A 23,279-nucleotide genomic window follows, 5' to 3' on the forward strand; every position below is an offset into this window, starting at 1 on the left:
TGTATTGTTCGCAGTTTCACTGATCTGGACCAACTTCGTATCACTAGCTTCCTTAGTTACTAAGTTTATAGGCCCCTTGTCCATAGATACTTTATCCGATCCTTTCTTGCCACCAGTAGCAAGCCCATTGTCCTGAATGGCTTCCTGAGTACACTTCTCTGCCTGTACCTCTCCAGATTTATTACATAATTCTTTATTTCTTGCATGTATTTCTTCATTTTTATTTTTGTTTTTATCACCTTTGCCATTCTCATTCCTCTTATGTTTGCCAGCAGGCAGCGTCTCTGTTAAACTTGAATCCACATTTAGCTCGCCCATGATGTTTCCCTTTGCGGCAGCGGTGGAATCAAATATCTTCCCTGGGCACAAACTCTTACCGACATCACTTTCTATTTTTTTAGCAACATTATTAGCCCCATGGACATTCAGACCGGGGTTACTAGTCCCACTTGAAGAAGTTTGTATAGTCTCATTCTTATCCCCCAGGGTGCTTACCACCGTTACCCCTACAGCCACCGCAGTCATAGTACCTGTAGGTGTTTTTTTAAGTGCCAAAGCGGTCTTCCTGGATCTGGTCTGGCGTGAGGACATCGACTCGTGCACTACTGCTGTTTCTGCCAATTCCGCCGATTCCGCCGCTTCAGTCAGTCTCTGCAGCCGTGTTCCTGGGAAAGCTCTCAGGTGTGCGCCCTGAGTCAAAGCTGGGAACCCCCAGCTTGCCGAAAAGGTAGAGGGCGGTGTAGTACGAGTGAAGCTCACTGCACGGCTCCGGGAGCGAAGCAAGCTCCTGCCGTGCTGCAGCAACTTCCACAGCATTGATCCCGCCAAACGCCGGTCTCCAGCTAATCCTCTCGCTCCTCTCAGTAAGTAAGTACAAAAGTCGCCAGCAAACAAGTGAAATTTTCCTTCTCCTTCTCCGTTCTCCGTTAGAGCTCCATGATGCGGAATTCGTGCATTCGTGCATTAAGCGCGGTTACCAGGAGCAGACCACACATGCAGCGTCTCCACTCGGCGGCGTTCAACCCGCCATCTTGACTCCTCCCCCGCTTCGGGCTGGACTGTTCCCATGAGGCACAGGGTCATACTGATTTGCATATAGCCAAGTCTAAACTGGGGTGGCAGAGTGGGCTAAAGAACGGTGATGGATTAAACCCAGATCTTTTGACTGGGTGTAAGTGTTTGATTGATTCAGATGCTCCGTCCATCACCACCCCCTTTTGTACCATGTGACACCACAAGCAAGCACCTCATTCCCAAGCAGTGCCACGTCACACCACAAGCACACACCTCATTCCCAAAGAACCACGTCACACCACAAGCACACACCTCATTCCCAAGCAGTGCCACATCATACCACAAGCACACACCTCATTCCCAAGCAGTGCCGCGTCACACCACAAGCACACACCTTATTCCCAAAGAACCACGTCACACCACAAGCACACACCTCATTCCCAAGCAGTGCCACGTCACACCACAAGCGCACACCTCATTTCCAAGCAATACCACGTCACACCACAAGCACACACCTCATCCACAAGCAGTACCACATCACACCACAAGCACACACCTCGTCCACAAGCAGTGCCACGTGACACTACAAGCACACATCTCATTCCCAAGCAGTACCACGTCACACCACGAACTGCTATTAACCACACTGGAAAATAATGTGATCTGTGCGGAAGCCCTCAAGTGGATAAGTTCCTTTTTGAATCAACGGACGTTCCAAATCATATCCTCCTCAGCATGCTCAGGAAATTTTAGCGCACCACACGGAGTGCCCCAGGGCTAAATTCTGAGCCTGCTGTTTTTTAATCTTTACGTCAAACCCCTGGCTGACTTAGCGGATATAGCAGGACTCACCCTAATGACTTATGCGGATGACTCGCAAATCATCTTCTCTCTCTCAGAATCTAGCCCACTCCCCTCCTCTCATCTTAAAAAAGGTCTCTATGACATATTAATCTGGATGACTAGAAACCAGCTGAAACTGAATGGAGACAAAACAGAGGTCCTTATACTAGGAAAACAGAAAGACCTGTGGAACCCCTCCCAAATGGGAAACCTCCACATACCTACCACCCAGGTACGCAACCTGGGGGTCATTGTGGATAACACTCTCTCCATGAAACAACAGACCAACAAGGTAGTGGCCCTGTGTTTTACCATCTTGAAATGGCTGAGAAAAATCCTCTGGATGCCGCCAACCTCCACCCAAAAAACCGTAGTCAATGCCCTCATCACATCACGGCTTGACCACGGAAACATCCTGTACCTAGGTTCAAATAAAGCTGTAGCACGGAGGCTACAACTTGTCCAGAACGCAGCTGCCAGGCTGCTGTGTAAAATCCCAAAAACCGCAAGTGTCTCAAAGCATCTGCGGGATCTGCATTGGCTCAGGGTAGAAAACCGAATCAAATTCAAAGCACTGAGCTATATGTTCAGGATCAGAGCTGGCACCGCGCCAAAGTACCTGCAAGCATTAGCCCATCCCTACATACCCAAACGGAACCGACGGTCACAAAACGCATCAAACTTCTGTGTGCCTAGGTCCAAACTCGCAAGAATAGGAGGCAGATCTTTCTCACACATAGGACCTTCTCTCTGGAACACACTCCCTCCCCACATCCGCAAGGAGGAAAACTACACCAGGTTTAGAAAAAACATCAAGACCTGGTTATTCAACCAATAAGATAAAATTCCTGCGAATCCCATACCACCTACTGTGCTGCATCACGGCGCCGGGAAACCTTTCTTGGGTAGCTGTGCGCCTTATAAGCTTAACAAATAAATAAATAAATAAACACCACAAGCACACACCTCATTCCCAAGCAGTACCATGTCACACCACAAGCACACACCTCATTCCCAAGCAGTATCACATCACACCACAAGCACACACCTCATTCCCAAGCAGTACCACATCACACCACAAGCATACACCTCATTCCCAAGCAGTACCACGTCACACCACAAGCACACACCTCATTCCCAAGCAGTACCACGTCACACCACAAGCACACACCTCATTCCCAAGCAGTACCACGTCACACCACAAACACGCATCTCATTACCAAGCCGTACCAGGTAACACCACAAGCACACACCACATTCCCAAGCAGTGCCAGGTCACACCACAAGCAGACACCTCATTTCCAAGCAGTACCATGTCACACCACAAGCAAACACCTCATTCCCAAGCAGTACCACGTCACACCACAAGCACACACCTCATTCCCAAGCAGTACCACGTCACACCACAAGCACACACCTCATTCCCAAGCAGTACCACGTCACACCACAAGCGCACACCTCATTCCCAAGCAGTACCACGTCACACCACAAGCACACACCTCATTCCCAAGCAGTACCACGTCACACCACAAGCACACATCTCATTCCAAACAGTACCACGTCACACCACAAGCACACACCTCACTCCCAAGCAGTACCATGTCACACCACAAGCACACACCTCATTCCCAAGCAGTATCACATCACACCACAAGCACACACCTCATTCCCAAGCAGTACCACATCACAACACAAGCACACACCTCATTCCCAAGCAGTACCACGTCACACCACAAGCACACACCTCATTCCCAAGCAGTACCACGTCACACCACAAGCACACACCTCATTCCCAAGCAGTACCACGTCACACCACAAATACGCATCGCATTACCAAGCCGTACCAGGTAACACCACAAGCACACACCACATTCCCAAGCAGTGCCAGGTCACACCACAAGCAGACACCTCATTTCCAAGCAGTACCATGTCACACCACAAGCAAACACCTCATTCCCAAGCAGTACCACGTCACACCACAAGCACACACCTCATTCCCAAGCAGTACCACGTCACACCACAAGCACACACCTCAATCCCAAGCAGTACCACGTCACACCACAAGCGCACACCTCATTCCCAAGCAGTACCACGTCACACCACAAGCACACACCTCATTCCCAAGAAGTACCACGTCACACCACAAGCACACATCTCATTCCAAACAGTACCACGTCACACCACAAGCACACACCTCATTCCCAAGCAGTACCACGTCACACCACAAGCACACACCTCATTCCCAAGCAGTACCACGTCACACCACAAGCACACATCTCATTCCAAACAGTACCATGTCACACCACAAGCACACACCTCATTCCCAACAGTGCCACGTCACACCACAAGCACATACCTCATTCCCAAGCAGTACCACGTCACACCACAAGCACACACCTCATTCCCAAGCAGTACCACGTCACACCACAAGCACACACCTCATTCCCAAGCAATACCACGTCACACCACAAGCACACACCTCGTCCACAAGCAGTGCCACATCACACCACAAGCACACACCTCGTCCACAAGCGGTACGACGTCACACCACAAGCAAACACCTCGTCCATAAGCAGTGCCACGTGACACCACATGCACACACCTCATTCCCAAGCAGTACCACGTCACACCACAAGCGCACACCTCATTCCCAAGCAGTACCACGTCACACCACAAGCACACACCTCGTCCACAAGCAGTACCACGTCACACCACAAGCACACACCTCATTCCCAAGCAGTACCACGTCACACCACAAGCGCACACCTCATTCCCAAGCAGTACCACATCACACCACAAGTACACACATTATATCTGACCAGCAGACTCCATCACATGAGCTCTTGCCACCATACACCCTCCCCTTTTGGGGCAAACACCCTCCTTTGCCCATTCCTGGATCCCTTCACTCACTCCTCGTGACCCCACCCCTATCCCAAGGGTCCACCCGCCAGAGGAGGGTCAGGGGTGACTTACCAATGATGAAGATGATTTTGGGGCGCGCTCTGCTGGGGTCGAAGACATCAAACTCCTGGATGAGTCCGGTGCATTCCGTCATGTCGGAGTCACTCTCGATGGAGAACTGGGCCTGGATGGGCGGCAGCCGCTCATATCGGCGACAGGGAGCAGGTGTTGTGTCTGAGGGTAGGGTAAGACGGGAGTCAGAGCGTGTTTTTGTGGCAAAGTCAGGCTGAGGACTTTAAAAACGCTGAACCCTCATGTACATCATTCACACAAGCAGACCTTCCTGGCCCAAATCACAGTACAGAGCCCAGCCGACACAAATCATAATCGTAGCCTCTGTGTCTTTAATAAAATCCAGATTTTCTGCTCACTAGGCTGTGAAATATCTAAATTTACTAACAATATAATGTTAAAATGCACCATACCACAAGAAGGATGCATGAAATAGTCATATGGGTCGGTGAAAAGGGAAAGGAATGGGGATTGGCAGGGGTACGGAGTGAAAAAAATCACATTTGTAAAGACTTTCAAAACCGAGACATTGAGAAATTGTGTATGGAAAACACCCGGGTGAATTCTGACAGACAACACAAAAAACAACAAAACCAGTTCTCCACGTTCACGGTCACATTCTAGACCAGGTTTGGTCGCTTAATTGTCCCGTTTCTACCCCAGTGGTCTCCCCATGTGTCTGATCTGACCATTTTTTTATTTCTTTTTCTTTACACCCTAGCCTGGTAAATAAAAAAATTCTTCCGAGGAACGTTTGGGCCCGCAATTGGACGCATGTGGACATGACATCTTTGTGTTCCTCCCTTTCTGCCTCCCCTCCCAATCTTCTTGACTCTCCTTTTCACTCCCAAATGGATTCCCTAAACAATTGGCTTAGCAGTGGCTGCGACCAGGTGGCTCCACTTAGACGAGTCACTGCTAGGCGCGATTTCGACACCAATAGGTGGTTTAATGCCACACTTAAAGAGGAAAAAATGGCCCTCCGGCAAGCGGAGCACGCTTGGCGCCGCGCCTACTGCCCTCTTCTCAAAATTCAATACTCTACGCTTCTAAATAAATACAAAAAATCCATTCTTCTTGCCAAAACAGAGTATTTCTCTTCCAAAATTCTGCTTGCCGAGAATCAGCCGAGAGAGATATTCTCTATTGTGCAAGACTTAGCTTTCTCGGATAGAGTCACCCTTAAACCTTCCCCATCCCAGATTCTCTGTGACTCACTCAACAGTCATTTTATAGAGAAAATTATTGCCATTAAGTCCAACGTTGACCCTCCCTCCCTTTCTTTTTCGGATCCTCAGCCCTTCTCTCCCCGAACACACCTTGACCACTTCCCCCCCTTTGACTGAAGAAGCTTTTCGTTCCCGTCTTTCTATGGTTAAATCTGGTTCCCCATCTGACATCTGCCCTGCACATATCTTAAAACAAATCTACTCGGCCTGTCCTTCCCCTCCACTCACTTTCCTTAACAACTCCTTGGTCCATGGCATTGTTCCCCAGTCCCACAAATCCGCTATCATCATCCATATTTTGAAAAAACGGGTGCTGACCCATCTTCACTTGCTAATTACCGTCCTATATCTCTTCTTCCTTTCCTAGGCAAAATTTTGGAGCGCCACGTCACCCGTACTCTCAGTGCCTTTGTGGAGGAAAATGGCTGTTTAGCCTCTCGCCAGGCGGGTTTCCGCCCGGCGCATTCTACGGAGTCTGTAGTTCTCTCGGTGATGGACAACCTCAGAGAGGGCATGGATGCGAGTCGGCCCCAGGCTTTGGTCCTCCTTGATTTGTCCGCCGCCTTCGACACGGTGGACCATTCCATCCTTCTTTCCCGTGTCGAGGCGGCTGGCATCAGGGGGACCGCCCTGGTCTGGCTGGCCTCCTTTCTGAGGGACCGCACTCAGGCCGTCCATCTGGCCAACTTCTCCGCTCCCTCTCAAAGGGTCCACTGTGGAGTTCCACAAGGATCCTCTCTGTCTCCCTTGTTGTTTAATTTGTATGTCTCCCCTCTTATTTTTGCACTTCAGCTGATGGACGTCAGCATCTACAACTATGCTGACGATCTTCAACTGGTTTTTAATTTATCTTCTTCTCCAGATTCTAATCACAATTTCCATTCCACCATGCTCTTTATCAGGGACTGGATGAGCTCTAACCATCTTAAGCTCAACCCCGACAAAACCGAGCTGGTTCTGACGGGTGGTACTTCCAGTCCCTAGAACTCTTCCTTTTGGCCGTCTTCCCTGGGTCCCCCCCCTGTCCCCTCCCTTTCAGTCAAAACTTTAGGAATCAAACTCAATGCTCATCTCACTCTGCACTCCCAGATCAGTTCAGTTGTTTCTTCCTGTTTCCTCACTCTTCGCACAATCCGTAAGGTGTCCCGTTTCTTCTCCTTCAGTGCCCTTAAACTTATTCTGTCTGTGATGGTGATCTCCCGTCTAGACTACGGCAATGTCTTGTATTCCGGTGTCCCCGCGTACAACCTTCGGAGACTCCAACTAGTGCAGAACCAGGCAGCCCGACTTGTGTACAATCTGTCAAAGTCTCATCATGTCACCCCGCTGCTCAAAGCTCTGCACTGGTTGCCTATCCGGGAACGAGCGTTGTTTAAAATGGGTTGCATCACCTTCCAGGCGAGGGCCGGGACGGCTCCTGGCTTTATCTCTTCTGAGATTAAGGCATATTTCCCCAGCAGAGACCTACGTTCCTCCTCACAATCCCTCTTGATTGTTCCCCGTTTTAAGAAGAAGAGGTCAGGTGGCGCTAAATTTTCTACTCTTGCGCCTACCTTTTGGAACACCCTCCCCCTTTCCCTCAGGTCTTCCCCCCACTATCTTGAGTTTCGTAAAGCTCTGAAGACTTTTCTTTTCGCCCAAGCCTTCCCTCCCTAGTAGTTTGCCCTCCCCACTGTCTGATGGTCTGTGCTCCTAGCGCCAAGAAACCGCAGGGTGAACGTGCACTTTATAAGTATTTTAATTTCAATTTCAAGGCAAAGGGTGAAGTGTATCCATCGCTTTGGTCTCCTACTCTGCGAGGTGTGTGCAACACATTACTTTTTATTTTATTCTACCAAAAATCCTCTCCTTTCTTATGGTTATTTCAACACTATTGTGCCTATTATTTTAAAACTCCTTTTCCACTGACAGTCCTACAGAAGGAAAACAATGGTGACTGATTTATACACATTTCACAATCTGCTCAGTACACCAATCAGCTTCTAAATGAGCAATACACACCAACTCTTGGTGAAAAAATGTGAGAAGACAAAGTGACCCCTCGCGGGCGAACCACCAAGGGGGTAACTGGCAGGTACTCACCAGATAAGCCCACTGTTCTCCTCATAGGCAGTCACTTTATCTCAAGAAAGGAAAAAGTGTCCAAACACAAGAAAACAACTGTGTAGGTGCAATAGAGTGACAAATAAGTGCACTCTATGATAGTGACGAGGTATAGGTTAAAATTGACAGGCACGCCTTTCACGCGATTACTTTAATATTCACTAGGAGTGAACTGTCAAATTAAAAATGTGTGCGGGTTGCTATCCATGCATACCCATTGCACAGGCCAACAGGTTTCATTGCCTACAGAATCCTGACAGACACCTTACCATACTTGGATGGAAGCACCTTGCCTCAACTATTTACCAGAAAAGACATTTATGAGTGGAGTGTATCATCCAAACACCCCCATGAAGCCCCGCCCCACCACAGAGCCCGCTGCAACAATGGATCCTTCATCCCTGTATGCAAGGCGACTCCTACAAACTGTGCATGGTGTGATGGAAGTTAAGGTTATCTTAAAACCTAAACTGGGGAGTGCGCCGTCTTTTTAGGTTTTCTGGTGTCCGCAGCACAGCCTCCTGTTATATCTTTAGATAGATGGGCAGGCTGGTAGAAAGACAGACTGGACGTCACCCTGGGGTGCAATGCAAAACTCATGGCCCCATACAGTGGCCTTCAATGCTATGCTTCACTCCCATGACTCGTACCCCCACCATGCACTGCTCATGACCTCACACATGACAACACTGATGACATCACCAATGAGGTAACCATTATGGTAACTTCTCATATTACAAAATGTGAACTACCCCAGTGCTAGTCGTATGTTCGAGGTGCACTTACTTCCCCCTGCGCGTTAATGTTGTATGGCGCTTCCAGCCACGTGCTTCTGTCAGACAGGGGCCTTCGTGAACACCTTACTCCAAGACCCGGTGCACCGCGGAGTGAAAACCTACAGCCCCTCTCTGGCACCACCAGGGCACGCTGAGTGTAGACTCCCCTGGCACTAGCATTAGTGGACACTGATGTTCACTATCTATAGTGTGACAGTTGTGAGGCTGCAGAAGATTCATTGTCAATTGTATTTTTAATGCATCTAATACCCCTGACAAGGCTTTGGGGTGCTTTGCAGCGAGCCGCACAATACTCTGGAGCCCAAGATTAAAGGTTGTTACTAGATTAGGATATGTTTTTCCTTGTACATTAGTTATGTTAGGTTTGTGCTCTTGATTTCTTGAGTGTTCAGTAGAGTTTAGAGTTGGGTTAGAGTGATACGATTGATTTAAAACGGGAAGTCGTGTATATTTTGTAAGTCATGGTAAGGGGTGGGCGGAACTTGTGGAGTTTCACTCGTCAGAATTCCGCAGAGTTACACAAAAACTGCGAAATTCAGTAGAGTTCGGCAAGTGGCATAAATCGGCTCCTTCCCTTGCTCGTGCATATTTTGAGGGCAAGGAGCTAGTTCCACACTGTAAAATCAGGGTGAACGGTACCGCGTGGTGCGCCAGCGGGCGCTGCTTCTTTCAGATGCTCTGGTAGAATTTTTACTCGAGCTGCAGCTTTCTCAACATGAACGGTAGCGACCTGCCGCGACTGCCAGTATCGAGATATCTCACCGCAAGGTGTTCTAAAGCTCGATTTTCTCTCTTGCGCTCGCTAACTTAATGTTAGGGAGACTCGCATGAGAAAGATATTGTCTTTGGCGGGGCTTTAAGTGGGATGAAAAAATTGGGGGGTCTCTCAAAGGGACGTGGCCACAGTAATTAAGGGCGTGGCTTAAAAACACGCAAGCTAAAATTTTTGCTTAGCATAGTGTGCCGCCCAACTTGTTTTTTGCTGTTTCTGTCATGGCATCCAGATATATGATACAAAAAGTAACATGATACCTAGAACAAGTCAGGACTATTGCCTTTGTCAATGGTTGTTAGTTGCGTAAGAAAAATAAGCAGCAAATATGGCTTGTTGTATATAATTTGGGAAAAGATTCCACTTAAAGCCCTGATGACACCATGACAATGCTGCTGCTCCTGAGTTTCAAAAAGAGAAGGGAAATCCAGAGAGAAAATGACTCTCTTTAAAGGCTTTCCCTTCACCTCCGACGCTCACCTGGCGTGACGTCATGCCGTAACTTCTCCACTAGTGAGAAGTGAGCAGTGGGAGCAGCGCACATCTAGGTGCCTTCCGTCACTGCAGACCGGAAACAAAATCCGCCTGTGCCAGGGCACAAAACAGAGCCAGATAGAGACACGTTTCGAGGCCAACTTTAAAAAACTGCCAGTGCTCAGACCCGGTGAGACCCGGCCCACTTAAAGCCCTGGTCTTTGGTAATTTTCACTAAAGGAACATTGACAAAGCCAACAGATCTTGCATAAGCAGGACCTATTGGTTTAGCCATGGCTTGTTGCATGTGGTTAGTGCAAATATCAAAGCAAAACGGCCCAGACAGAATGTTTATGAAATGCGGCCCATGACGTAGGAGTGTTCTATAACAGAATAAAATGAAGTCATATGTGGGAGGCGAAGGTTTGGCGGGTGTTAAAGCTCCCCTTGGCCTTGACCATCTTTCCGGTGCCTTGTAAATCTGAGAAACACAGGTCTACATGTCCGAGGTCATCACTCAGAAAGGGCAAGGGTCAGGGATCACTGACCGAATATCGACAGTAAGAATATCGAAGTCCAAATATATTGACACAAAAATATTGATGTCCAAATATCGAAATCCTATCTACATAATGGTAAGTACAAAAATATCGGAAAAAATATTGTTGTCAAAAATATCGTTGTTAAAAATATCGTTGTTAAAAATATCATTTTTTAAGGTTTAATAAATAATGTAAAATAAAGTAAATAATACATATAATTAAAAGAAACACAGTTAAAATTATTTTAAAACGTTTAAACTTGTAACTAATACATATATTTTTAAATAATTATTTGAATAACTTATAAAATGTTTAAAAAACATATAAAAATTATAAATACATATATATATATATATATATATATATATATATATATATATATATATATATACACATACACCAATAATATAAATAAAAATATAACCAAATATTTAACAAATTAAAAAATTTGAATATTTGTAATCTTTTTAAAATACATTATACACTACATTAACTAAAACAGTAGAGAAAATATTGGATAGCGGAGGGGATAAAATAACTAATCCCACTTCAGAGAGTGCAGCAGTAGGAAAAGTGTTGGATAGCGTAGGGGTAAAAATTACTATTCCCACTCCAATGAGTGCAACTGTAGAGAAAGTGTTGGATAGCGTAAGAGTGAAAATTAACATACTTATCAATTAAATAAATTTTTACATTAATAACCAATTAATAATTAACTAATAATACATTATTTGTAAATAATACAAATATGAATAAATAATTACTTCATTATAATTAAATTACTTCCCACCCTATTCCCCTATAAACCAACAACCCCCTCCTAAAACAATAACACAATTAATATAATTATTAATTAATCAATTAATAGAAATTCATTACCAATTAATAATTAATTCACAAAAAATAAATATCAATACCAATTGATAAAAATGAATAATTACTTTATTACAATTAAATTACTTCTCATCCTAGTCCCCTATAAATCCATAAACCACTCCTAAAAAAATAACACAATTAATATAATTATCAATTATCAATGAATACAAATTAATTACCAAATAATAATTAATTAACAAAAAAAATAATTATCAATACCAATAAGTAAAAATGTATAATTACTTTATTAAAATTAATTTACTTCCCACCCTATTCCCCTATAAACCCACAACCCGCTCCTAAAAAAACGTAACACAATTAATATAACCATCAATTAAATAAAAATTAATTACCAATCAGGGCGGCGCAGCAGCAATTATTCTGCTCGACATTAGTGCCGCCTTCGACACTGTGAACTACAATATCCTAGCTGAGCACCTACAAAATCTTGGAGTGACAGGCCTGGCCATTACTTGGCTCCGTTCCTTTTTCACTGGACCGCTTTTTCCAGGTCTCTGAGGGTATGGCCACCTTTAATCGCTGGCCTCTGAGTTGTGGGGTTCCTCAGGGTTCTTCCCTGTGCCCCACTCTCTTTAATATCTATATGACGCCGCTGGCTGGGATAGTGCTTCCATTCGGCATTGAAATTATTACCTACGCGGATGACACCCAGTTGGTGGTTGCGTTAAACCACCCCGAAGGGTCATCATGCGATCTTGGCGTCTGCTTAGAGGCGGTAGCCGACTGGATGGCACTATCCCACCTTAAGTTGAACGGTGACAAGACAGAATTAATGTTTCTGGGCAAGTCTCCCTCACTGTCGTCGGCCCTCTCCTGGCCGCCCTGTCTTGGCACAATGCCTACCCCAAAGCACCAAATTAAGAGCCTTGGTATATGGCTCGACAACTCCCTTTGCTTCAACTATCAAGCCACTAAGCTTTCTGCTACCTGCTTTGGCCTGATGAGGATGTTAAGGAAGATCCTCCCCTTACTTCCTTTCTCGGCCCGAAGGATTATGGTACAAGCTATCATCCTGTCCCGTTTGGAATAAGGGAGCGCTTTATTTTATTTATTTATTTATTTATTGCATTTATAGAGCGTACTGTCACCTGAACAGGCATACTGGCGCTATGGATAAGGAGTGAAAAGAGCTTTGTACTTGGGCGCCCCGCAGGCCACCATCCAGAAATTGCAGGTAATCCAGAACTGCGCGGCTCGCCTACTCCTCGAGATTCCACGGAGACAGTCGGCAAGACCTGCTCTGAGGAAGCTTCCCTGGCTGCCAATTCAGTCCAGAGTTCGTTTCAAGGCCATGTGCCTGGCCCACGGTTCTATTTGGAAAACTGGACCTGCCCTCACTCACTCTCTTGTCACTGCCTACCAACCATCTAGGAATCTACATTCCAGCACGGCCTTCCTCGCAACTATGAAGAAGGTCTACAAATTCAAATGGGGTGGGCGTTAGTTTTCTTGGAACGCCTCTGTGCTCTGGAATTCACTGCCCTCCGCTCTTCGCAGGGAATCCAATCTCCAACTCTTTCGCTGACTTCTTAAAACTCATCTCTTTACGAACCCTTACTAACCGGTTTTACCTTGCCCTGGCTCTGTCCGTCCATAGCGCTACGAGGCCTCAGGGCAGTAACGCTCTTTACAAAACTCTTTCATTCATTCAATTAAGAATTAATTAACAAACTAATTATCAATACCAATTAATAAAAACGTAATAATTACTTTATTATAATTAAATTGCTTCCCACCCTTTTCCCTATAAACCCACAACCTGTCGCGGAATAAAAACACAAAATGTAATCAAAAATAATTAATAATTTCTAAAAATTATTTTTTAATTTACTATAATTAAATTACTTCCCAACATATTCCTCTATAAACCCACAACCTGCTACAGAACTAAAATGCAAAACTTAATTAAAAAGAATTAATAACTTCTAAAAATGAAATACATATATTTAAAATAAAATACAATACTTAACAAAAATATAGAACACATTCATATGCGAATCGATAAAAAACAGCGTTTGCGACTAAAAAATAGGTAAATGGTATGTATCATGCAAAAAGCCTCGCAATATTAAGGAATTGCAAATTTTACGATTCCTTAATATTGCGTAAGCATTTAAGAAATCGCACATTGCGATTTCTTAAATGCAATGTATGAAGCATTTCAATTTTGCAAATTTTGGTTAAGAAATCGCAAATTACCACCAACTTGTAGTTGGTGGTAATTTGCTAATTCTTTTACAAATGCAGTTTTTGCAATTTATAAAGGTGCCATGTGACGCTCATACATGTCCTTAGGGCATGTATGTGCGCGATATGCGCACACATGTCATTTTCAGGGGTGCAGCAGGGTGTCCTTGAAACACCTCTGCACCCTTGAAATTATTCTCAATTTGCGATTAGCAAATTGCGAATCGCAAATTGAGAATAATTTCCCATTCATTCCTATGGGCCTTCTGGCCCATAGAAATGAATGGGAAATTATTGCTTAATTGCGATTAGCAATTTGCTAATCGCAATTAAGGAATTTTAAGAAATCGCTAAAAAATAGCGAATTTTTACATACTTACCATTTTGCAATTCTCAAATACCGATTCCTTAAAAATCGCTATTTGAGAATCGCAAAAGGGTATCTTGATACATCTGGCCCTATAATACATAACACTAAAATAAACATTGATAATATTTACTACGATATTTATACAAACGATATTACGGACTTCGATATTAACAAAGACGATATTTCATACCTTCAGGTCGATATTATGGTCACCGATATTCTTGATGCCGATATTCAGTCCCTTCGATATTTCCAACTCGATATTTTTGTACTCCGAAAATAAAAACACAATATAATGTCTGTGCACCCTTTAAAGAACTTCGGAAGATGTAGGGATACAACTTCCAAGTTAGGGGTACAGAGCCAGAGGGCGACAATTTCAAGCTCCCAGGTGTTTAATGGGCTAGTTGTGTGGTCCAGTACAAGGGTTGGCAAGGGCATGAGGTGCAGAACCTACAGTAAGGCTACTGAGAACAGAAGTAACGACAGCTGCTGCACCTTCCGAGCCTGCCCAGCCGCTATAACGGAAGTGGAAGGGGCCCGGAGAACGGAAGTGACGAAGGCTGCTGCACCTTCCGAGCCTGCCCCGCTGCTGTAACGGAGGAGGGAGGGGCAACTGATAACGGAAGTGACGACAGCTGCTGCACCTTCTGAGCCAGCCCCGCTGCTGTAACGGAGGAGGGAGGGTGTTGGACTTGGTCCTTCTGGCAGGTTAACCCTTGAACTTTTTGCCTTTTTATGTTACATAGTTATAGTGATTTCTGGTCTTTGCGCACTTTGACTGACACTGTGTCCCAGTGTAAAGTGAGTGCGCTCTCTGAGTGCGTATGTGAGATTGGCCTGCCCTCCCATAGGAATGCATGGGGGATATGTGTGTCCATGATAGTTCCTGATGTGTGGGGAGTGCAGGGTCGAGTTTGGTATGTGCGGACTCGTGTGATTAAATGCCGCGCGATTATGTGCACATATGTATTGTGCCTAGTGTGGAAATGCCACTTCTAGAAGTTGGCCTGTCTGTGCAGTGAATGTGAATTGACTGTCTGGCTTGTGATGGGCTGGGGCTGGCTGGTGTGCCTGGCTCCAGGAGTCAGGATGGGTCTGTCCTGGTGGTGAATGGAGAGATCTGCATGTTGATTTCAGGGAGGAGTGCACCTGGGACCTGCATAGGGTGGGGCCTTCGCTCCACAATGCTGGCTCCACCCCATGTGGTGCGTCTGATGTCCCTGGCCTGTCCAGTGAATAGGGAGAGGGGCTGAGCACATCACAGTGCTCAAGAACCAGTTGCATCTGGTTCGCCCCTTGCCTGCACCTTTGTAGACAAAGGATTTGTGTGTATAAAAAGAGAATGTGACCTCATGTAAAATGTTCTTGTTTCCTGATTTGATTCTACCGGGGGCGTGCTGCTGCTGGGGCCCAGGGAAAGGCTTGCCTCCCTGGGCCCTGCCCAGCCCCTGGATGCCTGGATACCTGGAGTCTTGCTTGGGTCCTAACAGGAGGGGGCTTGCTTCTAGTGGGGCCCAGGAGGGACCACCATGGGGGCTGTCTCCTGGCTGGAGTGCCCTGTGTGTTGGCCCCTGGGCCCTGCACTGCCCCTCCTGATGCCCAGGACATCTGGGACCCCTTTTTGCTTTAGGGGGGTCCTTCTTTGGGGCTTTGTAGTTGCTGGGCCCCCAGCGCCTTGTGAGCGCTTTATCTTTCATGTATGGCCAGAGTGCTGTCGTTTTCCCTCGGGGCAAGCGCTCCTGCCCTTTTGTTGCCCTGCGGGTGCCCAACCCACTTATGTAATTATATACCCCGCTTCTACTTTTTATTTTCGCACCGAGGGAGCCTACCCCTCGGTATTGCCCCCGAAAAGAGATTGCCGCCGCAGCTGCAGTGAAACCGGAAGTCAAGCAGCATTGCACCTGGAGCGGGGCGGGACTACGCTTGCTTCCAGGAAGTCCAGCCCGCCGCCGAGCTGGGACAGGCTAAAGTCCCGTGCCTAGAGAGAGGAGCGTTGCGGCCGAGTCCCGGGTCCCGAGAGGGGGCCCGGGTGAAGAGGGAGGTGGGGCTCTCCTACGGAGAGAAAGCCCCGCACACACCGCCACCCGGAGGAGCCCCCGCTGAAGGAATAACAGCCCGGTGAGTGAAACGGGCTGGGGGTGCTCCGTGGAGGCTAAGGTTGGTGCCTGAGAAAGGCACAGCGTCAAGGGGCATTTAGGGCGGCCCAGGATGCCATTGGGCCGCCCCCACATTTGTTTAATGATTCCCCACTGCCTCGTTGGCTCCATCGTGGTCCCACAGTTGGTTCTAGAGCACGAGGCTCCACGTTGTCTAGTGCCCTTCACAGCCCAGTGCCATGATTGCTCTTCGAGCGGCCCCATCTTGCAGTGGGCTGCTCCAACGAGGCAGGCATGATTTTGGTCTAGGAGCCAGCCTGCTCCACCGTGCCCATTGTCCCCCACTTGGGACATATTGACTTTGGGAGAATGTTTGTATAAGGAGACGAGGTGGCTCCCCCCACCCCACAGAAGTTGCTGTACAGCCCATGAGGGGCCAGAGGAGCCTGTGCTGAGCCCGTGGCTCCAACGATGGGCACGTGTTTCTTACAGAGCCTAGAGGGCTCCAACGTTTTGGCGCAGTCTTTGTTCAGAGGGCCAGTGAGGGCCCATGTCACAGTTTTGAGTTCCCAGCTGCCCAGCAAGTAGTGGGCAGCTGCACCGTTTAGGTTTTCTTTCTAGGGGACTTGTTCTTTGGACTTAGGAGTGAGTCGCACTCCTTCATCCCTACCTTGGCCTTCCCCAGCTGCGTAGCACTTAGTGCCAGCTGCAGCATTTAGGCCCTGTTCTTGTCCTCAGCTGCCCAGCAAGTAGTGGGCAGCTGCTACGTTTAGGTTTTGGCGCAGTGGCGCACCCTGGACCCTATTGTGATTTATGCGCTTTTGTGATTTATGTGCAAAATGCTTTGGGTGTTAGGAAATGTACTGTGTGTAGTATGTTTTGCTCACCCTGTGTTTAATACCTCTAGATATGATGTATGCATAGGAGGTTGTTTTACCTGTTCAGGTTTATGTTAGGGAGATTATATTTCCCTGTGTGATTTACGCCCCTAGTGTCATGTTTTACGTAGGTGATGAGGGTCTAATGTAGTTAGACTGGTGGGATACTGTGCATGATGGATTTCAAGGCACAGACTGTTGCAAAGTACAGTGATTACCAGTGTTTACTGGTTGTATGTTTTATGGCCTATTTTTCCTTTACCAAGGTATCTACAGTGGTCCATGTGGCCCTGTCAGGTGTACATAATCCCTTGTAAATATTGCCCGTGCCAGTTGGCACAATGTGCATCCTGTGATTATTATTCTGATGTGTTTTGATAGTACAAAGGCTATTTTTGATATAACATTGTGTGGAGCTCCTTTTGTGGGGGGCCTGGGATGTTTTTGCTGGTGGGTGCGTGCACAAATGCTTTACAAATTGCCCTTGGGATAAGCCGGACTGCTCGTGCCAAGCTACCAAGGGGGTGAGCAGGGGTTATCTTGGCGTGTAACTCTCGTGCCCTGACTAGAGTGGTGGTTGCGGCCTGGCTTTGGCGCAAGCCTTAGCCAACCAGAAATCCCCATTTCTAACATTAGTGGCAGCGGTGGGATTTGGACTTGTGTTTGCGCAGTACCACAGCGACAACTGGCTCCACTAAAAAACTCTGCATTTTAAATAGTCACATGGAAAGGGATTAATGTTTTCGAGTTGGTTCTAAAAATGTAATTTCTTTGGAAATTCTTGAGCACTGTGAGTTAGGGGTCACTAGCGCCATGAAACCGCCTGGTGTAAGTGCGCTCTAAAAGTAATTTAACATAACATAACATAACATAGCTCGGAAGAGTAGATCATCCCCTAAGTGCAGTGTGAGTTTTCTGGATTCACCAGTAAGGGTGGGATCCAGTGGAAGCAACTAAAGTGTGTCCAGTGCATGTGTTCCCCGTCCCGTTCCCAGAATGTGGTACCTGGTGCTCAGTAAGAGGGGTGCAGGTTGAGATTCAGGGGCAGTAGATACTGTCTCACCGGTTTGGGGGGGGGGGGGTGTGGATGAATGGTGTGTTGCACTGGACGTGTTGGTGTGAGATCTCTGAGATATAGAGCTTGTTGAATACTTTGGTGTGTACTCCTGTTTTAGCTCAGACACCTAGGTTCCTTGTGTTAAACTTTTCTCGAGAACGTCTGCCAAAATGGAGCCTGCGTTTGATTTCTGTGGTCTGTTTAGATACAGTATGTTAGAGTTGGTAAGGTTATGTGAAGAGAGAGACATAGAGGTGGGAGTGATTCCAAAAGGAGTGGCTGAGGTGTCTTCCAGCCCAGTGTGGTGGAAGAGGTTCAGAGTAGCCCAGCTAGGTCCCAGGGTAGGGGCTCACGTCCTGTCTCTGAGGAGGAGGAGAGGGTGGGACTGCGTGTCTCCAGGTGCCCGAAACCCAGTTTCAGGGCCTGGATTGTTTAAGGGAACATCAGGTCAGAGGCCTAGGGGGTACTTGTAGGCCATTTGAGGAGGATCTCCCAGAGTTTAGAGAACGTGGAACATGTAAGCAGGGTTCCAGTCGTTCTGGTTCCAGTAGTTCTGGTGTCTGGCAGTACTGCTCCAGTTGGGAGGGTGCAGAAGTCCAGATCGAGGGGTGCGAGGGGGATAGGCTCCCCAGTGGAAGAACCAGTGGGTCAGGGGCCAGCTAGAAGGGCTGTGTCGCCGGGGAGTGACCATGGTGATGCCACTTCTGTCCTGAGTGACAGGCAGACTTGTTACAAGACACATTAGTTATGTGTCACCCTCAGAAAGTCCTGGTGTGCCAGGCATCTGACCAAAGGAGACGTCCCTCGGTTGGGGAGCCAGTAGCCAGTTGTTCCGGATCTGGACGTAAGGGCAACTGTAAGTAAGTAGTGTCCTGCAATTGCAAGAAGAAACCTCTGCCTGAAAGGAAGGAACTGGGAAAGCTGCAGGAGGAGTACTGTCCTGGGGGATTGGCCTGCAGTGGTTGAATTGCTGCTGAAGGAGAGGAGAAAGCCTTAGACTTTATTTGCAACTTGTGAAGCCCTGGTGCCCCAGGCATCTGACCAAAGGGTGGAAGGATCAGTGGTAGTTTGGAACTACACTGAGAAGGGGAGTGGAGAGTGGCTATTGTATGCCAGGGGTTACCACCCCCACTCTGTGGATTGGCAAGGACCAGTGGTATCTAGGGGGCCTAGGGCCTGGTCCTACCTGTGGACAACTAAGGAGTACCGGTAGGGTAGCCTAGTTGGGCCTGAATTAAAAAATAAAAAAATGTATGTGTGTGCTTGTTTTGTGGAACAAAGTGGCTTAGAACCGGAGGGTGTCCCTGCAGTGCGGAACCCGCGTCTGTGCTCTATCGCACAAAGCAGGGAAGTCCGTCACAGTGGATCTGAGAACGGAAGTGATGCTGCTGCTCCATCTAAGCCTGCCCTGCCGCTGTAACGGAGGCGGGAAGGGCCCTAAGAATGGAAGTGACGACAGCTACTACACCTGCTCCCGTACAGAGAACAGCGCCAGGATTGGCTTGAGCTGCAGACGCAGCTTCCGTACAGAGAACAGCGCCAGGATTGGCCTGAGCTGCAGACACAGATTCCGTACAGAGAACAGCGCCAGGATTGGCCGGAGCTGCAGACACAGCTTCCGTACAGAGAACAGCGCCAGGATTGGCCTGAGCTGCAGACACAGCTTCCGTACAGAGAACAGCGCCAGGATTGGCTCGGGCTGCAAATGCTGCTTCCGTACAGAGAACAGAGCCAGGATTGGCTTGAGCTGCAGACGCTGCTCCCGTACAGAGAAAAGCACCAGAATTGGCTTGAGCTGCAAACGCAGCTTCCAAACAGAGAACAGTGCCTGCAAACGCTGCTCCCGTACAGAGAACAGCGCCAGGATTGGCTTGAGCTGCAGACGCAGCTTCCGTACAGAGAACGATTCAGAAAAGGGGGTGGTGATGAACAGAGTGTCTGAATTGAGCAGACCACTCTTACCCAGTCCAAAGATCAGGGCTTGATCCATCACCGTTATTTATCTCACTGCCCCATCCCAGCTCAGAACCTGGCTATATGCAAATCAGTCTGTCCCTGGCCCAGTGCATCATGGGAACAGGGCAGACTAAACTACCAAGCCAATTCGTCACCAGAAAGGAGACAAGCTACCGGGGACCGGTTTCTGGCATTTCAGCCGTCTTCGGCCCGGCTTGCTTGAATCCTGATGGAGCAGTGAGAAAGGGACTCATGTCTGAGTATACCCTGCCACACCTATAGTGGCCAAAAACGATTCAGAAAAGGGGGTGGTGATGAACAGAGTGTCTGAATTGAGCAGACCACTCTTACCCAGTCCAAAGATCAGGGCTTGATCCATCACCGTTATTTATCTCACTGCCCCATCCCAGCTCAGAACCTGGCTATATGCAAATCAGTCTGTCCCTGGCCCAGTGCATCATGGGAACAGGGCAGACTAAACTACCAAGCCAATTCGTCACCAGAAAGGAGACAAGCTACCGGGGACCGGTTTCTGGCATTTCAGCCGTCTTCGGCCCGGCTTGCTTGAATCCTGATGGAGCAGTGAGAAAGGGACTCATGTCTGAGTATACCCTGCCACACCTATAGTGGCCAAAAACGATTCAGAAAAGGGGGTGGTGATGAACAGAGTGTTTGAATTGAGCAGACCACTCTTACCCAGTCCAAAGATCAGGGCTTGATCCATTACCGTTATTTATCTCACTGCCCCATCCCTTGCTCATTGCACCATCAGGATTCAAGCAAGCCGGGCCGAAGACGGCTGTAATGCCAGAAACCGGTCCCCCGAAGCTTGTTTCCTTCCCAGTGAAAGAATTGGCCTTGTAGTTTGGTTTGCCCTGTTCCCATCATGCACTGGGACAGGGGCAGACTAATTTGCATATAGCCAGGTTCTGAGCTGGGATGGTGCAGTGAGCTAAAAAACGGTGTTGGATCTAGCCCTGATCTCCTGATCTCTTGACTGGGTGAGAGTATTCTGCTTAATTCAGAAACTCTGTCCATCACCACCCCTTGTTGTTTAATTATTTTGTCCACCATAAGCGTGGAAGGGTATACTCAGATGTGAGTCCCTTGCTCATTGCACCATCAGGATTCAAGCAAGCCGGGCCGAAGACGGCTGTAATGCCAGAAACCGGTCCCCGGAAGCTTGTTTCCTTCCCAGTGAAAGAATTGGCTTTGTAGTTTGGTTTGCCCTGTTCCCATCATGCACTGGGACAGGAGCAGACTAATTTGCATATAGCCAGGTTCTGAGCTGGGATGGTGCAGTGAGCTAAAAAACGGTGTTGGATCTAGCCCTGATCTCTTGACTGGGTGAGAGTATTCTGCTTAATTCAGAAACTCTGTCCATCACCACCCCTTGTTGTTTAATTATCCGTACAGAGAACGGCAACAGGATTGGATTGAGCTGCATACGCAGCTTCCGTACAGAGAACAGCACCAGGATTGGCTTGAGCTGCAGACGCAGCTTCCGTACAGAGAACAGCGCCAGGATTGGCTTGGCTGCAGACACAGCTTCCATACAGAGAAAAGTGCCAGGATTGGATTGAGCTGTAGATGCAGCTTCCGTACAGAGAAAAGCGCCAGGATTGGCTTGAGCTGCAGACGCAGCTTCCGTACAGAGAACAGCGCCAGGATTGGCTAGGGCTGCAGACGCTGCTTCCGTACAGAGAACAGCACCAGGATTGGCATGAGCTGCAGACGCTGCTTCCGTACAGAGAAGCAGCGCCAGGATTGGCTTGAGCTGCAGACACAGCTTCAGTACAGAGAACAGCGCAATGGATTGGCTTGAGCTGCAGACGCTGCTTCCGTACAGAGAACAGCTCCAGGATTGGCTTGAGCTGCAGACGCAGCTTTCGTATAGAGAACAGCGCCAGGATTAGCTTGAGCTGCAGACGTAGCTTCCGTACAGAGAACAGTGCCAGGATTGGCTTGAGCTGCAGATGCAGCTTCCGTACAGAGAACAGCGCCAGGATTGTCTCAGGCTGCAGACGCTGCTTCCGTACAGAGAACAGCGCCAGGATTGGCTTGAGCTGCAGACGTAGCTTCCGTACAGAGAACAGTGCCAGGATTGGCTTGAGCTGCAGATGCAGCTTCCGTACAGAGAACAGCGCCAGGATTGTCTCAGGCTGCAGACGCTGCTTCCGTACAGAGAACAGCTCCAGGATTGGCTTGAGCTGCAGACGCAGCTTTCGTATAGAGAACAGCGCCAGGATTAGCTTGAGCTGCAGACGCAGCTTCCGTACAGAGAACAGTGCCAGGATTGGCTTGAGCTGCAGATGCAGCTTCCGTACAGAGAACAGCGCCAGGCTGCAGATGCTGCTTCCGTACAGAGAACAGTGCCAGGATTGGCTTGAGCTCCAGACCCAGCTTCCATACACAGAACAGTGCCAGGATTGGCTTGAGCTGCAGACGCAGCTTCCGTACAGAGAACAGTGCCTGCAAACGCTGCTCCTGTACAGAGAATGGCACCAGGGTTGGCTTGAGCTGCAGACACAGCTTCCGTACAGAGAACAGCGCCAGGATTAGCTTGAGCTGCAGAGGCTGCTTCCGTATAGAGAACAGCGCCAGGATTGGCTTGAGCTGCAGACTCTCCTCCTGTACAGAGAACCGCGCCAGGATTGGCTTGAGCTGCAGACACAGCTTCAGTACAGAGAACAGTGCTAGGATTGGCTTGAGCTGCAGGCGCAGCACCCATACAGAGAACAGCGCCAGGATTGGCCTGAGCTGCAGAACACAGCTTCAGTACAGAGAACAGCGCCAGGATTGGCTTGAGCTGCAGACACTGCTTCTGTACAGAGAATAGTGCCAGGATTGGCTTGAGCTGCAGACGCTGCTTCCATACAGAGAACAGCGCGAGGATTGGCTTGAGCTGCAGACGCAGCTCCATACAGAGAACAGCGCCAGGATTGGCTTGAGCTGCAGACGCAGTTCCATACAGAGAACAGCGCCAGGATTGGCTTGAGCCGCAGACGCTGCTCCCGTACAGAGAAGGGCGCCAGGATTGGCTTGAGCTGCAGACGCTGCACCTGTACAGAGAACAGCGCCAGGA

General features: G+C 48.1%; 1 protein-coding gene across 1 annotated transcript in view; it reads right to left on the reverse strand.

Moving 5' to 3' along the window:
• Positions 1 to 23,279, reverse strand: part of LOC147718071 (adenylate kinase isoenzyme 5-like) — a 312,172-nt gene that overhangs the window by 221,431 nt on the left and 67,462 nt on the right. Inside the window, exon 3 of the mRNA XM_086919902.1 lies at positions 4,834 to 4,995. Within this exon, the coding sequence (XP_086776028.1) occupies positions 4,834 to 4,995 (162 nt within the window). The remainder of the gene's footprint in view (positions 1 to 4,833; positions 4,996 to 23,279) is intronic.

Source organism: Lissotriton vulgaris, chromosome 5 (genome assembly GCF_964263255.1).
Source record: "Lissotriton vulgaris chromosome 5, aLisVul1.2, whole genome shotgun sequence".
In the NCBI taxonomy this organism is placed as follows: domain Eukaryota; kingdom Metazoa; phylum Chordata; class Amphibia; order Caudata; family Salamandridae; genus Lissotriton; species Lissotriton vulgaris.